The following is an 18,410-nucleotide window of genomic DNA, read 5'->3' as shown; positions in this document are numbered from 1 at the left end:
CCATCATATTATAACGCTCCCACGCCTGAAAGGGCGAGCATGTTTGGTGCGACCGGGATTCGAACCCGAGACCCTCAGATTACGAGTAGAACGCCTTAACCCACCTGGCCATGTCGGACCAGACAGAAAAGCTGCTGGCTTTCGTTTTACTTGTGACTTTAAATCATGCAGTCAGAAAAAAACCACTGTCGTCAAATAATGGTAAGTTGCAGTCACCGTAACGTTGGTATATAAAGATTTTGTTAACTGCATCGTTGGTTCCAATACAAAGAAATGTAAGAACATTAGAAAATTTGCTTTAGAATACAAAATGAAGAACAAAAAATACATTATAACAAAGATAAAATAAATTATAAGTGTGGTAAAATAACTTACATGATATTGATGTTCACAAGATAAGCAGTGTTCACTTTTTGGTGAGACTGAACAAACACCATTGTCTGTTTACCACAAGAAAAGCTGAACTTTAACAACCCATTGCTGAGCACGAGCTGTACAAAGGCGCCACTACTATCGATACCTTGAGAATAAATAATCAAGCCATCTGAAGCTGTTGTCCTGAAACTAATATCTATGTTCAAGCCTTGCTGGAACCTCCGGCTTCGAAACTGGTGCTGTAGGAAGGAATTACCTCCAAAATAAGGAATGTGTACAGTAACTTCTTGTTCACAACGCCAGCCAGTTAACCGGAGCGGACAAATACACTGGATAAAAACACAAGATAATTCTTTAATCAATACTAAGGCTGCTGTTATATATACACGATTGTTTAAATAAATGAGTGTTATGATTTAGACAATTAAAGTATTGAGTGATAGTTATGTTCAGTTAATTTTAGAAGCGATAGTTTATTGCGAGCTTGCTTACGTCAGTCTGTACAAACCATACATTGTGTGGTTCAGTTGTTCTGAACTAAGCCTTCTTGTATTACTCCATTAACTACAGGGTGTTCGGAAAGTCACTGTACACTTATATATTTATTAACAGACATGTTTCAATATAGAATACAGGAGGTAAATATGAATGACAATTATAAACAATGTTGAAAGTGACCCCCGTTGGCATCAATACAGGCCTGGATCCTTCTTATTTTGTTTCTAAACACCGCTATCAGTTGCTGGCTTGAAATAGACTGAATGAATGCTGTTATCGCTGATTACAAAACTGCACAGTGATTTTTCAAACACACTGTAGTAACGTCTGCGTTCTTCTCCTTTTTTTAATTTTGTGTTACTACATCATGAGATCGAGTAGTTATAGTGTTATAAGCATCTGTCAGTCCAGTAATACGCTTATCAAATGTAGTTTAAGATACTTAGACAGAGTTAGTTACATAGGTAGAACTAGATTGAGTGATTGTAAGTTTAGCCATAAAGAGTGTATAATGGCGGCCTTTAACTTAAAATTACTACAGACTGTATTGTAATAACAGAGTAGATGATAACAATTCATCTTGTTAAATTGTGTTCTAAAGTAATGAAATCAGCCTGTGTGTACGTCGACGAAGAAGAGACAATTATTTAAAGCTCTGGATACAACTGTGATATAAACGACAGTGTAACAAACATTTCTATGCACGATTTACTTGTTTTAATTTTATTTTATGTTAAGACAAATGGAGTGTGGACTGTTTGTTTATGGCTAAAATTATATCACCAACAATCCACAGACACCAAATGTAAAAAATCCGGTCCATCCATACGTAAAACCTGACATCTAATGTATTAATACAAACAAAACATGTAAAATGAGAATAAACCATCTTTCACTAGGTCTTCCACGATAAGGTATGTTATTACTGTTGAACAGGTATATGATCCTAACGCATAATTTTGGCCAGAAGTTCCTGTATGTAGATTCTATAACGGTTCAAAAAACTGATTTCAAATGGCTTTTTGTACATTTTAAGATATGACTTACAAAAACAGTAAGTATAAGTTCTTTTAAACTTTACATTAAAATAGTATATCATCTTCTGGTAGCTTAGTGGTTAGCTTAAGAGCTTACATCACTAAAATTCGTAGTTACAACCCTGTGATGGGTAAAGTACATAAGTCATTGTATAGTTTCTTATTTAACTACAAGCAAATATACAAATGATGTATACATGAAATATTCTTCATTTAAGTTTTTTAGCAGTTCAGTTATTTTTCTTAATTACTGGGCAGCTTTCTTATCAGTTAGTCAAATTATAATTCGTTTGCTTCTAATTACCAAGTGTGCTAACACTCATAAGTCTGAGAAGGAATATAATGATTTTGTGTCCATTTTAACAGTTCACTAACAATATATAATTATTTGTAATCACACAGGCCTGCAATATTTCATTGCCTTGAAATTTTTAATTTTTACATGTTTTACAAAACTCATGGTTGGCTATTTTGTGGATACTTAAAATTCTTTTGTATGTTGTTGGGTCAGCAATTCAGTTATGCAAAGTTTCCATGTTTTTTGTGTGAATGGGACAGCAAAGCATGAAATCAACAGTGGACAAAGAAATAATGGCCACGCTGAATCACCCTGATATCGGGATCGATAAACATTGAACTTGAAAGTTTGGTTAAAACAAAGTCCTGTTACCTCCACTTCACAAAACCCTAAGCTTCATAAAGAAGTATCTTCAGACAAAGATAGCGACTGTTTCAGATAGAAATTCCCAGCTCTTTCAGAAGCGAAATTTAAACAAGAGATTTTTCTTGGATCTCAAATTAGGAAATTGGCTTCGGATGAAGAGTTAGAAAGGACAATGAGGAAAGTTGAAAAGGAAGATAAACTTCCTTTAAACATATTATTGACAATTTTTAAGAAGAAACAAAGACCCAAATTATGAAAATATTGTCAATAACAAACTCGATAAATTCAGTCAGCTTGAAAGTTCATTTTTTACACTCACGTATTAAGTAGTTACTTTAAAATTTATGTGTCGTCAGAGAAAAAAAAGGGAGAAAAGTTTCATCAAAACATCAGGGAAATGGATAAAAGGTATTAGGAAAGGTAGAACATCACTATGGTGGCTGATTACTTGCTGATCATTAAGAACATCAGCATGGTGGCTGATTACTTGCTGGTCATTAAGAACATCAGCATGGTGGCTGACAACTTGCTGGTCATTAAGAACATCAGCATGTTGGCTGACAACTTGCTGGTCATTAAGAACATCAGCATGGTGGCTGATTACTTGCTGGTCATTAAGAGCATCAGCATGGTGGCTGATTACTTGCTGGTCATTACGAACATCAGCATGGTGGCTGATTACTTGTTGGTCATTGAAACGAAATTTTAAATTAAAAAGAGCTCAACGCGTGGTTTTGGGACTAAAATACGTGGATTTCACAGTAAAATAAGGATAAGTAAAGATCAGTGTTCTTCCTGTTTCTTCAGCTTGGCTGTATTTCTCTTAATAAACATAATAATAAAAAATGCTTATTGTGATAAATGAAGTAATAATTTGGTCGAAGTAAGATTTTCTCCCCGATTTGTAAAAAAACAAAATACTTACATGATAAAAATATGAATATAATTTTCGAAATTTGGGTAGTTGAATTATTAAAAATTCGTTATTAAAACCAAAACAACTTTTATGAACTTTAAATTCGCGGGCCTGTGTTATTTATTTGACTACTCAATACGATTTGTACATTGCAAAGGAACATTTTTTTAAAGTTACCTGTTAACATTTATAAACACTATAATAAATAAATATACATAAAGAAAATGAATAATCCAATTGCATTGCTTCTTAATGAAAGTAAAATTTCAAATTGTGTAGGATATCAATAATATAAAAATAATAATATTAATACAACTTAGTGCAGTTTAATTTGTTTTTAGAATTACACAAACGTTCGTACATTTAGTACAAGTCATATAATAATAACTAGCTAGTTTTATTCTTTCTTTACTACAGAGTATTTTGATACGATGTAAATTATTTAATTACTTATTTTACTCTTATTTTTATATCATACCTACCTTACACTCAAAACCGTCAGGTGTCGCTACTTCTATATTTTTACCTCCATTGTCACAGGTAATCTCCTGACAATCCACAGGATGAATCGCTTCTGTAGATGTAGGAAGCTCTGGGGTCACATTTATTGTTGCGCTTCCTATTAAACTAGGCATGCTTTTTGTCTCTAAAACTGTTGTAATTAATGCAAATGTTTCAAACACCTTTGTCTGCAGTGGATTAGGTTGTGTTTTTATAGTTGGCAGAAAGTTTGTTTGTGTTACTGTAGGAAATTGTAGTGATGCATCTTTCTTTAGTGAAGAAGGATATAATAATGTACTTTCTAAACCAATGACAGACGATGGCGTTATTTCTTGCCTAAAAGATGATGATTTTCCTGTGAAAAAAATGTTTGTATCTAGTTCTTTAGAAAGAAAAATTGAAGAGTCTTGAGTTGTGGAATAAAACGTGTCACCTGTTTTTATTGTGGACGATATCATTGAACTTCCTTCTTCAGTCAACGACATTGTTTCGTCAGAGTCTAAAGTAGGTGTGGTAATTGCATTTAGGCCTGACGTTAGCAGCATTGTTTTGTCTAGTGTTCCCCATAATGATAACGTTATTAGAGGAGACAGTTCTTCCGATTGTGTATTAATAACTGCTGCCGTTGGTGATATAAAGGTAATTTGAATTGTCCTATCTGATACTGTTGGGAGAAATACTGTTGTATCTACCATTACTACTGTAGATTCTTCTGAAAAAGATTTTACTGTAGCATAAGGCAATATTGAATCCACGAACTTGCTCGGTATTACTGAGTCTGGCACCTCTGTTGTTATATAATATTTTGTTGGAGAGAGCACAGCCGTCTCTGACTTGGCTTTGTTTTGTACAAATGAATAAAATCGCGCTGTGTCTTTTGCTGAAGAGTCAAATGTCGTTTCAGAGAATGGCACAGTACATGAAAGCAACTTAGGGTCTAGTACAGTTGAGAATAGTTGGCGTGTATCAGATATGACTGCATCTATTTGTGTATCTGTAACGTTTTCTTTACGTCTAGAATAAAGTGTTGTGTCTGGGTATGATACCAGTGTTGGTTTTGACACTATCTGATATGATTCTGCCAAAAAGTATGTTGATGATGCTAAAATTACGTCATTGGTGAAGGTTTGAGATGTGAATGAAAGTGTTGAACTAGAAAAATATGTATATGATTGAAACAACCTTCTTGTATCATCAGTTGAAAAAACAGTCATGGATACAGGGGTAGGAATAAAACCGTCGCTTTTTGGCCTCAGACTCATAACATTTTGTACAGAAAATGGTGAAGTGACTTCACTATATCTGTCTGTTGATCTGAAACCGAGATTCCAATTACTACGTGTTAACTCTGAGCTAAAGTCTTCTGTTATACCCATGCTACTGACTGACGTGGGTGAGATGTTTAATACATTAGAAGTTACCATCTGAGTTATATTCATAATCAGTGACGTTCTTTCTGTTATCGTTTCATGTTGCTCTTCCGTTTTATTGGATTTTGGAGTTTGTGCTAATAAACTAATTGACGTCGTGTCAGGCTGGTTGAAACTAGTCCATAACATGGAGGATGAAGTCAATACGATATTATAAAATTGAAAAGGTGGTGTAGGAAGAGATTCCATGGAAGAAACAGTTGATAATTCAGTACCGGCCTCATGATGGCTTAAAGACGCATAATAATCCATAGAGTGGTTTGTTGTACTTAAAACTAAATGTAAACTTGTCATTTCAACTTGTAAAGTGTTGAATTCGCTGGGAATTGTTGGAGATGGAGAAATGCTGTGATCTAATGAGAATAAGTGAGAAGATGTTATATCGGTAATAGAGCTAAACATCACAGTAGGTTGTGACAAAAATACATCGCCTGATAACTCCATTAATCGAGTGTGGTTATCTGTTATCACATCATACAACGAATGCATTGACCATTGTGAGGTAACATTATTGCTTGCTGATACGACACTTGTCCTAATGGGCGGATAAAGGCTAGCGGTAATTGAAGTCAAACTGCTGACCTGGTTATCAAACACCGTAGCTAGGGGACTAGAAACAACAGGTGAACCAAGTTTCTCTGATTCTGTTTCAGAACTGCAGCTAATTAAATCAGAAAATTTCGTAAAAGTATTCATAAATTGAGAACTGATAAACGAGAGCAAATCCATAGAAGAAAGAGATTCTGCTGAAATAAAGTCCTCTCTTGTCGTTTCCGAAACGCTATGTGTAGGAAACAACATTGTTGGCTGAAGTTTCGAGGTAAAAACAGACATGGATGGTTCAGATATCAAGATACCACCGTTGTCGCTAATATCTTCACTTTGTGCCAATGATGACGTGCATGATTCATTGTCTGGATGAATGGCTGAATGAGTGATTTGAACATCTGTAATGATGATGTCCCAACAATCAGAGTTGAAGTCATTACTACAGTTAGCTTCTTGTTGACACGTAACTCCTGCAAAAAAATTTCAGAGTAGCGTGATTTCTCTTTCTTAAAACTTAAGTTTTAACTTGCTATCGGAACACAATAAGTTAAACGTCGTTTCAGAACTAAAAATTACCATAATTATTATTCAACTATAGTTTAAAATTAAATGCAGTTTTCAAATCTTCATCGTGAACAATGATAATCATTTATTCTAAGAGAAAATAAGTTCTATCAATCGCACGTGTATACAGTGTTTCAAACCAATTCAACTCCTGTTTCAAAGAAAAAGCTCTTATCAAGACCAAAATGATTTTCATTTGTTTTAACAAGATTGTCGGCAGAGTGGAAGTAAAATCTCAAAAACTAATTTTAAAATGTAGATTTTTCTATGTATTTTAGTTTTAGCGGATAAATGTAAACTTCAGAATTATGTCATACCTGTGTAACCTTGTGGACAAATACAGATGTATTCGTCCACGCCGTCAATGCACGTCCCTCCATTGTGACACGGGTATTGAGGTAAACATTCATTGTAGCGATACTCGCAAAACTTTCCGTGAAAGTCTGGCACACAAAAACACAGAAAGTCATCAGATGTTTCATTTCCACCCAAAACAGATCCTTCCATCAGACAGAGTCCTCCATTTTCACATGAATTATTTTCACATAACAATAATTCAGCTTCACATTTAACACCTGTCCAACCTGGAGGACGTTAAGAAATACTTAAACATAATACTAACAGTAGCCTTTTTTAAAAAAATAATTCCTTGAGTATTTAAATTTAAATGGCTAAATTAACAAAAGCGATTCTTAGATAAATTAAAAGTAAGCGAAAATCATATCCGACATACCAAACTGACAAACACAGGAATATCTGTTGATTAAATCCACACAAATTCCACCATTTTGACACGGTGACAACTCACAGTCGTCAATGTTCACTTCACAATGTAAACCTGTAAACCCTGGAGGACAACTGGAAAACAAAAAATAAACATAATTCGAAGTAATTTTGTATAACAGCTTACATCCGCCAGAAAACTTTCTTTTTTTGCTTTTAAACTTTGTGTTGTTATGGTCAGGTGAACCCTTCTTGGACATGAAAAGAAATTTATTTCAAACGTTTATGAATTAAAGCTCACTAGCACGTGTATAATTTATTTTTAATTTTATTTCTCAAAATTAAGATCGTAGTTTGGCTGTAATAATTTATCTTTAGAAGTTTTAATAACAGTTTTGTTCGTTATTTAAGAATAACTGTTTTTAAACTTTCAGTCTTCACACAACGTTACTACTATTTACAGAATGAGTTATTTTCCATTTCAGTAAAATAAATCGTATATGATAATAATACCTTATTACATCCTCAAATAAACTACAGTTATATAACGTAAAATATGATTTCAACTATTACAGTACCTTTCAGTACATAACACCTTTTACATATTAAGTTACTCGTCAGTGCTCAATCATCACTGTGGCCAAAGGTGGGGTCCGAAGCTCGAGTCTCAAACCATCGGGAATTAATTGTTATTCTGTTTCAGTTAAAACATCAGTTGTATAATACACAAAAATACTATATTGTTTCACGTGTCCCGAAGATTAAAGTCAAGAATTAATATTGTAATCAGTACTTTACGTGATCCTATTTACTGGAGAGTAGTACAGGTTTCGTGTTACTCGGAACAAACATAAGTAATAAAGAGACTAAATACCCATAAAAGTTTCCGATATAAATATATATCACCAATAACGGAAAAAAGCAAAATTTCAAGGTTAATCTGACACCGATACTTCTTTGCTTCTGCAATCAATATTACTGTATCAGTTTACCACTCCTGCTTTCTTACCTCCCGACAGACGAAAAGGTTAAAACAAATAATTTAATTTACAATAAAATAGGTAAAGCAGTTAATATTGGAAATATGATTGCATGGACTTCAAGAATTATACCTCGTTATAACCTTTACATTTGCAGCAGTAATTAATGTAATTAAGCACAAAGGGCTATCTGTGCTATGCCCACCACGGGTATCGAAACCCGATTTCTTGCAGTACAGTTCCGTCGACAAACCACTGCGCCACTGAAAGGTGTTTTTCTAAGTCATCAGTTGAATAGTTTCACTGTTATAGATGTTTTTCACCCTAGTTTCAAAAACATCTAGAAGACTGCGCCTGCTGAGCGAATTTGCACCTGAACGGAATTATCACATGTAGAGCCCCGTAAGCTATGCCTATCAAATTTATCCCATGTAGTACTACTATTTAAAAGTGTAATATTAAATATCAAACCTATCAAATACTACAGATAACCAAAATACATACTGAATCAGTTATACTTAACGGTGTAAACTACATGGTTAAATATAATTTAGTACTTGATTTGTTTTCAATCTTCACAGGAATTTGAAATGTTATAGCTTGAGGATTCAACAATCCTCCTTCGATCCAGTCAAAATATATGTTCACTTATTACTTGAATAAAATAATAATAACAATATGTATATACATAGTTATATACACGCATCAGTATATACATATGAGTACAAGTAAACACACATGCGAAGAAACAGACGAATGAGACAAGGACGCCACAATGTCTGTTTTTCATTTTCATCCTATTTTTGTAAAGAGAGTTAGAAAGATCCAATCATACTAATTACTGTTCAATAATCACACAGACAGCCCATTCAGGAAAGCGTGGATCTATAAATCGAATTCTGTGGCTGGTATCAAGAAATTAAATACCAACGAATTTAGATGTTGGGGGGGATTTCTAAAAAACAACTTTCAATAATTGGGCTAAAGAAAGACCAACTAATACCAAGATAGCAGGCTGGCATGGAAATTACTCACTGGTTAAATGTTTACACTTGTGTTGGTATGTGTAATGGTTAGTATAAAGAAGTTATTTATATTCTGCAGTAACTATGTTAGTTATGTTTGTTTTTTTTAATTTCGCGCAAAGCTATTTGAGGGCTATCTGCCATAGCCGTCTCTAATTTAGCAGTGTAAGACCAGAGGATAGGCAGCTAGTCATCACCACCCACCGCCAACTCTTGGGTTACTCTTTTACCAATGAATAGTGGGATTGACTGTAACATTATAACGCCCCCACGGCTGAAAGGGCGACCATGTTTGGTGCGACTGGGATTCGAGCCCGCGACCCTCCGATTACAAGTCGAACGCCTTAACCCACTTGGCCATGCCCGGCCTAGTTAGTTATGTGATTTATACTTTTATCAATGACCATGACGTGGCAAACGATTCATCCTGCGTAACTTTTGGTGGACGTGAATGAGATAACAACTGCGAAAGATGAAATGTTTACGCATGTGTTGGAATATATATGTTTTGAACGATGAAATTTGCTTATATTTTGCAATGGCTATACTAATTTACGCTGATTTATACTGAATTGTCAACCTTGGAGAATACTGACTCAGCATAACATATGCAGGAAAAAATGATAACTTTGTATGATAGAAATCATAGGTTTATGTTAGGCTGGGATAAATAAAATGTGCATAATCAGTAACTATTAGGTTAATTTGTAAAATTAATTTTCATAATATCCTAATTGAAGATTTTCGAAGAGTGGAAAAATGGACAATGTTTTATATTATAATTAATATAAATGGGTTTACCACAAAAACGTTAAAAAACCTTGTGCAACTTGTTGAAAGGAAACCCTCTACTCCGAAGTTAAAACGTCAGTGTTCGGGGTTTGTCTATAACATCTTCCAGTTTACAACAAAATCTAGTGAGTAACTGTAGGTTTATATGTAGGATATTTTGTTTAAGATATTTATATTGTTTTCTTATAAACGTTTAAGGAAGATGATTGATTTATAACAGTAATGTTTAAATTGAGGTAGTATAGATCAGTTGCATTAGCCAAACATTTTTATGTACTAGATGGACCTAACTATGCCAAGAAAATTCGAATTGCTAGGTAACGCTATGTTTAATTTTTAAAGTATTGTGGTAGTCTTTTTTATTAATGTATGTAATGTATCGACATTCAAATTCAGAAGAGTAAGTTGTTAAGTACTGTAATTTATTTCGGACCAGTTTCCGATTTATTACACCTTGTACGTTAAGTATTACTATCTCAAATAACCGCACTTTAGAATTTGAGCTTCGTAATTAATTAAATGTTAATATGTATTAAATTAATGTTATTTGCCATAAAGATTGATACATACACTTTCCTTTTTTTAACACAAATACATTTTAATATACAAACATAAAAATTTACAATAACGGTTATTACTAATATATATTACAAACGATGGTTTATGTACAACATTTTTACAAACTTACAGACAATATTGAGTCTCATATTTTGTCTAGAACCTAATATTTTATCGACGATCCAAGTCCAGGATGAGCAAATTAATCCTGAGTTTATGTTGTCACACACCTCGTTCAAGCTAGCTAACTGTTGTTTCATGATTGGTCTCACACCGCTTATCAAGAGAAATATACAAAGTTCTCGTGAAAATTCTAACGTCGGAAGTAATTAATTGAACAGTTTGTAATGTTCGAAATCTATAAACCTTCTCGGTCAGATTGTGTAATTTTCCAATTAATAGACGCTAATCACGATTATAGCTTCCTAGGCCTATAACACACTGACTGTAACTGTCCAATAATATTCTCTTCTCGGCGTGTTACTTTCATACAAATTACATGTCTCTAGAACCTTCACCAAATTTCACTTACAACAGTATTCTAGCACATTTTCTTAAATATTGTTACTTCTCACTTTCAAGAATTCTCTACAAGTTTCCAGAAAAGGCTGGACTTGCGCAATACACAGTCATGAGTATACGTCACATGTAAAAATATAAAACCATACAGAAACAAGCGCAGGTATTATAATAAACGCATAACGATAAATCCGTCACAAAAGTATGCTATTAATGTAATGAAGGTACTATGCACCGTTGGCTTGTGTCTGTTTAAAGATGTGTGAACTGAATCGTATGAATGCGGCTTTAAATAATAAAAAAATCGTTTGTTTGAATGCGTTCAGTGCAAAAATACGGTAGTTCGTAATCGATTAATTATAGACTCAAAATGTTCACTAATTTTATGTAAGAGTGGACTGATATAATGATTTCTGAAATCAACTATTTTGACATTATAAAGATTCAATTTCAACTCTTATTCGTTCGATATAATTATGTATTTATATGCGTATTTCATTATAGCAGTCGGTATCATATTTATATAAATATTGTGATTAACGATTATTAATCAAAAACTACAGAATTTGACGTGGAACGTTTATAGATTTCGAACATTATGAACCGTTCAGCTTCAGACAAGTAACTTCGGAAGTTAATATTTCTACGAGGACATTAGCCATCCATCTTTCTTTGTGAAAAGCAATCTTGTAGATCGCCTGAGGCCAAACAAGAATAAAGCTAGCTAGCTGGCCCGTAACGTAAAGCGTATTTGTGTATCAACATAAAAGTAATTTGTTCATCGTGGACCGTCGGTAAAATATTAAGTTCTAGACCAGATAGAAGACTGATTATTGTTTGTAATTTTTGTTTATATATAAATAATTATTTGTTTTAACTATTTGTAATAACCGTTATTATAAACTGAATTTTTGTTTGTATATTAAAATACATTTGTGTTAAGAAAGAACATTGTGTATATCAGTCTTGTTGGTAAATAACATTAATTTAATACATATTAACATTCAATTAACTTCGAAATTAAAATTAAAATTTCCGACTGTTTGAAATCGTAATACATAAAAATATCTAAGTATTTTCATCTGTATTTTATGTAGCTGACATTCTGTACATAGGATATGCCAAATCATATATTTCCACTTCTTCTCTGTTTCTTACAAAGGTTTCATGCTAGAGTGATTATTCTATACGTGACACTGTTCGTGAATCAGTACTCCTTTTGGGTATTGATAACGCTAAAGGAGAAGTGTAGTACAAAGATTTATTTAGTTCGAATGAGGTAGAGATTTATCTTGCATATGAATAATAGGAAATGTTGCTGACGTAGATAACCTAGAATTATAGGATATCACATTAGGATTTTGTCTCATTCAACAGTATATAATATCATCAGATTTCTACTCTCTCATCATCACTAGTAATCTCTGGAAGAAATTCAACATATTCATATGGCAAATTAAATTTAAAATTTTCGTTATTGTGTTTACTTTTCTCTTTACTGTCGTAATTTGAATGATAACACATAAATGGCTCACAACTCACCAACTTCAAGTCAGTGAATCTGAATATAACTATCTTACCTTTTCATCACTGGTTATTACTGCTTTCTTCTTGATGCATATGAAAATCATTTCATTAAAACAGTTCAGTGATGAAAAACAGAACTCGATGACATCACTTTATGGTAATAATGATTTCAATAAAACGTTACACTTGACCAGGGGTCACCACACTACGAATAGATATATTTCTTATCGAGAAATATAGAGCCGATCCACTTCTGTCGGATCCAACCTGGTTGTCAAAGTTGTCATTTTTGGTTGACATCACATCCCACATGAATGAATTGAACTTGAAACTTCAGGGGAAGAATAACCTTATCTGTGATCTCTATAGAATCATTAAAGGATTTCAGAGAAAGCTGTCATTGTTTGAAGCACAGTTGGAAGGAGGAAACCTCTCTCATTTTCAGTGTTTCAATAAGTTTCATGCTGGAATCACAAAAGATGTCAACCTGGAGTTTCAGAAAAAGATCCAGGTGATTTAAATAAACATTTCTAGAGAGATTTTCGGATCTCGACAGAATCGAAAGTGACATTCTCCTTTTTCAGAATCCTTTTAGTTGTGTCATTGATGACGTGCCAATGGAACTTCAACTGGAGATCATCGATTTGCAAGGAAATGACTTGTTGAAAGTAAAACACAGAGAGGGACAACTTATTGAATTTTACAGCTGCATACCTGAAGATGATTTTTCAAAGCTGAAGCAGTTCGCATCTGGTATGGCATCAGTGTTCGGAACAACTTATGTCTGTGAACAATCATCTTCAAAAATGAAGTATGTGAAGTCGATACATCGATCAAGGTTGACTGATGAACATTTGAAAGCAATTCTAATGATTGGATGCAGCAATTCAAAACCGAACATTGAAGATATTTCGAAAGCTAAACGCCAATTTCATGAATCTCACTAACTTTTTTGCGGCTTAGTGAAATTCAGATATGTACTCACTATGTGCGATGTGACAATTGTTTTTGCTAATGTCACCTTCTTTGATAACCTTTTGGTAAATAAAAATGTTGGTTGTATTTGTGTTTGTTTTTTATTATATGTGTGTATTTCATGCTACTCCCACATGGCTAATGTGGCATCCTAAACTTAGTGTTAAGTCTTTTACAGAGAGCTTTCGTTCTAACTTATGAGTATTGAACATAATGATTATGTGGCCCCCGCTTCTCATTCCCCAAGTAATCTGGCCCCTGTGAAAAACGTTTGGTGACCCCTGCACTAGACAAACGTAAACGCCGAAGTACTTTATTTGAACATTAAGCAGTTGCTTAGAAGAAAGTATTATTTTTAACTAAAAGGTATTTGTTTTAACTCATCACTTACACATAGGTAACTAAGACAACAAATTAGCAATAGTCACATGATTAGAAATAAAACTTTTGGTGGCAAGAAATCATTTTGATTATTATGCCGACTTTCATGTTTATATGACTTCGTATTGTTTATCTTTGACAAGCATGATTTTAGATATACACAGTTTTCTGCTAAGGAAATATATTTCCTATTATAGGTATTAGCGCTGAAACATATTGTCACACGATAACAGCCACGTCTCGCCTAACAGTTCTGTCACAACAGTCATGGTCTGTGGTTATATATTTTCGGTTTCTCATCATTAAATATTCACGTTCCTTAAAATCAACTTATAATGACAGTTTAAAAAGTAAACAGTTTAAAGTATCTCTGGTGTCTATGACATAATATTATAAACCTACTTACAGAAAGATACCTTATGTGTATACATAAAACTTTTCTTACCTACAGCTGTATTGTTCTCCAAGACCATCTACACAGGTACCGCCATTTAAACAGCGGCCAGTGTTGTTGGATTGAGAGTCGTTACATATACTGATGTCAACCTCACAAACTTCCCCTGTGTATTAAACATGTATAACATAGTATATAAAACGTACGTTATTATATACATAAATATACTAAAACTAGTACCTTGCACAAAATAAACAACAGATGATGAACCCTGGAAATAAGTGACCAGTAAAAAATTGGGTGAAGTCATTCATCTTGTATATAAAATACATAGAGAACTGTGTGGACGTCAGCAAATAGTGAAATAAGTTAAACTGGTGATGGTCTTTATACTTAATTTTATAATGTAGATGTAATAAGTGTAAAAAACAAGTAAAATATTGACATATGTAAGTAACTGAAAGATAAAAAATTACCAACACATTTCTGTATACTTAAAACTCTTTAAACTTCAAATTTACAACTTTTTATACCAGTCATTACTGTAATATCCATGTGCACTCCTTGTTCTTACATACGAAAACTAAGACTATATATAACTTCAAATACTTTTTATTTTTGCTTAATTACGAAAAAGTTACTGCACAATAATAATAATAATGGCCCGGCATGGCCAGGTGGGGTAAGGCGTTCGACTCGTAATCCAGGAGTCGCGGGTTCGAATCCCCGTCCCACCAAACATGCTCGCCCTTTCAGCCGTGGGAGCGTTATAATGTTACAGTCAATCCCACTACTCGTTGTTAAAAGAGTAGCCCAAGAGTTGGCGGTGGGTGGTGATGACTAACTGCCTTCCCTCTAGTTTTACACTGCTAAATTAGGGACGGCTAGCGCAGATAGCCCTCGTGTAGCTTTGCGCGAAATTCAAAAACAAACAAACAAATAATAATAATAGTACTATAAAGTTTGAAAATATGTATTAAAAAATGTGAGTAATATGAAAAACAACACGTATTGGTAAGCTAAGACAGATATCTTTTACAATCACATTGTTATATTGTCGTTTCACAATATCATTATTAAAACGTACGACTGATTTATAGCAAATCCTGCGACCACGATCAATGAATAGTTGGAAAACTCTCTCCGACCTAATTGACCCATCTCAGATACAACTTCCCAGAACCCGTTAGAAAGACTTATACATCTGCAGGGACGTTAGGAACCGACATCTTTTCTAAGACTCAATGAAAAAGAGCTTTCATAAACAACGTAAGTCAAAGATGGTCCTAAATTGACATCCGCATCAGTCAAACAAGTCCACAAATAGAGGAATAAAAACACCTCGCATGTGACTGTGGACATCCCAGTCAAACACTCGGTCACATTATAAACTCGTTACCTAAATAAATGTTGTTTTTCTGGACGTATTGGTGACTTTTACGTGGCCACAGCAGACTCCATCAAATGTACCACAGACCTCATATACAAAAATCTAATTTGCTGCCCTAATACTCCATAGTAAGAAAAAGAAGACTTCATAAAAATATAGCTCTATTCACATACATTTACCGAAAGCACAAGTGATAATACCCATATGTTTTAACAATTTAGATTTTACAGTTGGTGTCCAATTTTGTGCAGTTGAACACAATTTTTACAATCAAAGTCAAGATGAATTAATAAAACTAAAGCATTTAGGAAGTATACATTTAATATCTGATAGAATACATTAATTGGTAACGTTTTTGTCCTTCTTATAGTAAAATAACTTCTTAGCAATTGGTCAGACGTACCCACTTAACATTTGGAACTGGTGTAACATAATAATATTTTTGACTGTTGTACTGTTGTCAATTTCTGCTTTAATTTTCTCCTGTCACGGTCCATATACAATTCCTTTATACACCCACTATATTGTTCAGGCTAGCTGTCGATATACTCTTTGAAGTGATATCTACCATGAAAATTGATTAGGTTTTCATCGGTGATAACATTATATCACGTTATGCAACTGCTAAAAAATTCTGCATTATTTCACTAAAGATGCTTTTCATAAGATAGCTTTCTTCTACATCATCCAGTATTATAAAATTAAAGACATTTTGACATTTCATGAAATGTGTTATATGCCATTGCCTGCGTAAAAAACGTCACAATTTCAAAGATGTTTGTTTTGTACATTCTTTGACTCAAAATCCACAGCTGGGCATACACCATACGCCAAACAAACATTTGTTAGACTTGTTACATGTTATACTTTTATTTCAGACAAGTCTCCGATTTATTACATTACGTATGTTAACGGATTACTATTTCAAGTAATCGGAAATTTGAATTTAGTAGTTAATCAACTGTTAATATGAATCAAAACTCTCTTATTTGCTAATGAGACTGAGAAACATAATTTCCATTTTCAACACAAACATATTTCAATGTGAAAACATAAAAACAGTAAAACCTATAATAACGGTTATCACTAATAGTTATTACAAATGACGGTTTATATACACGAGTTTTACAAGCTTACAGACAATAGTGAGTCTTATATCCCGGGCGAGAACTGAATATTTTATGAATGACCCAGGTCCACGACGAGCAAATTATTTCTGAGTTGATATATTTGCGCCTTGCTTAAGCGAGCTGGATGTCATTTATTTGTTGGCCTCTCACCACTAGCCAAGGGAGATATTTAATGTTCTTGTAAAAACTCTAACGTCCGAAGTAATTAATTGAAGTTGAAGGGTTTGTAATGTTCGTACTCTATAAGCGTTCTTGGTCAAATTCTGTAGTTTTTCCGATTAATAGACGCCAATCTCACGTATAGCTTCAAAGGTCTATAGCACACCGACTGTAGCTGCCCAATGACATTCATTCCTTTATGTGTTTCTTCTATACAAATCACGCGAATCTCTACAACCTATACCAAAGTTCGTTTGTCAACAATGATCTAAAACAGTTTTCGTAAACTGTTGTTGCCTCTCGTTTTCAAGAGTTCTCTATAAGTTTGGAGAACAGACAGGACTTAGACAATATACAATCATGAATATACGTCACATTCAAAAGAGAAAACTTCACAGAAACAAACGTAGGCACTAAAATAAATGTACAACAGTAAATCTGTCACATAATCTCAGTGTTCCATTTTTTTCAATACAATTCTTTCAGTGTGTATTCATTTTAACCACCACACTTATTTATTTTCTAACAAATACACTTCTAGTTTTCCATCAAACGATAATTATCAGTCTAGTGTTTATCTGAATTTTTATCTTTCTTTAAAAGATAAATCAAATGATTTCCTTCACTTGATCCTTGAATATATATTTTTACTGACTACAAAACTGTTAGAAAAAGTGATTTTAAAAGTCTGAAATTGAATATATTTTGCACACCAGCCTTTTATTACCTGTGAAAAATGTGATTCAATAAAATATGTTACTTGATAATAAATTATTACATGTTACAAAGTATTCTCAGTGTAAGGAACTGACAAAAAAAAATGAAGTCATCCACTTTGTCTGTGAATTACGTAGGGACCCCAGCAACAATCAGTGGAATGAATTAAAATAGTGATGGTGTTTTTGTTTACTTTTTCATAATTCATACGCTTTGGTTTGGTCTGTTTTTAATTTCGCGCAAAGCTACACGAGGGCTATCTGCGCTAGCCGTCCCTAATTTAGCAGTGTAAGACTAAAGGAAAGGCAGCTGGTCATCACCACCCACCGCCAACTCTTGGACTACTCTTTTACCAATGAGTAGTGTGATGCACCGACACATTATAACGCCCCCACGGCTGAAAGAGCAAGCATGTTTGGTGTGACAGAAATTCGATCTCGCGACCCTCAAATTACGAGTCAAGTGCCTTAACCACCTGGCATTCCGGGCCTATTCATATTCTATCATGGGACCTGTAACGAACAAAATTATGAACACAGACAACTTGTGGTGTAAATATCTTTTTAAAAAATGCTTCAGAAGCTGATAAGATCTTTGACTTCTTGC

General features: G+C 33.7%; 1 protein-coding gene across 1 annotated transcript in view; it reads right to left on the bottom strand.

Annotated features, from left to right (window-relative positions):
- The window catches only part of LOC143250842 (uncharacterized), a 135,744-nt gene that overhangs the window by 95,577 nt on the left and 21,757 nt on the right, over positions 1 to 18,410 (bottom strand). Inside the window, exons 4-8 of the mRNA XM_076501916.1 lie at positions 14,460 to 14,574; positions 7,268 to 7,392; positions 6,852 to 7,118; positions 3,973 to 6,440; positions 376 to 704 (exon numbers count right to left, since the gene is read on the bottom strand). Of these exons, the coding sequence (XP_076358031.1) occupies positions 376 to 704; positions 3,973 to 6,440; positions 6,852 to 7,118; positions 7,268 to 7,392; positions 14,460 to 14,574 (3,304 nt within the window). The remainder of the gene's footprint in view (positions 1 to 375; positions 705 to 3,972; positions 6,441 to 6,851; positions 7,119 to 7,267; positions 7,393 to 14,459; positions 14,575 to 18,410) is intronic.

Source organism: Tachypleus tridentatus, chromosome 5 (assembly GCF_004210375.1).
Source record: "Tachypleus tridentatus isolate NWPU-2018 chromosome 5, ASM421037v1, whole genome shotgun sequence".
Lineage (NCBI taxonomy): Eukaryota > Metazoa > Arthropoda > Merostomata > Xiphosura > Limulidae > Tachypleus > Tachypleus tridentatus.
The sequence above is the reverse complement of the archived record's forward strand: the minus strand, read 5'-3'. Positions and strand labels throughout refer to the sequence as shown.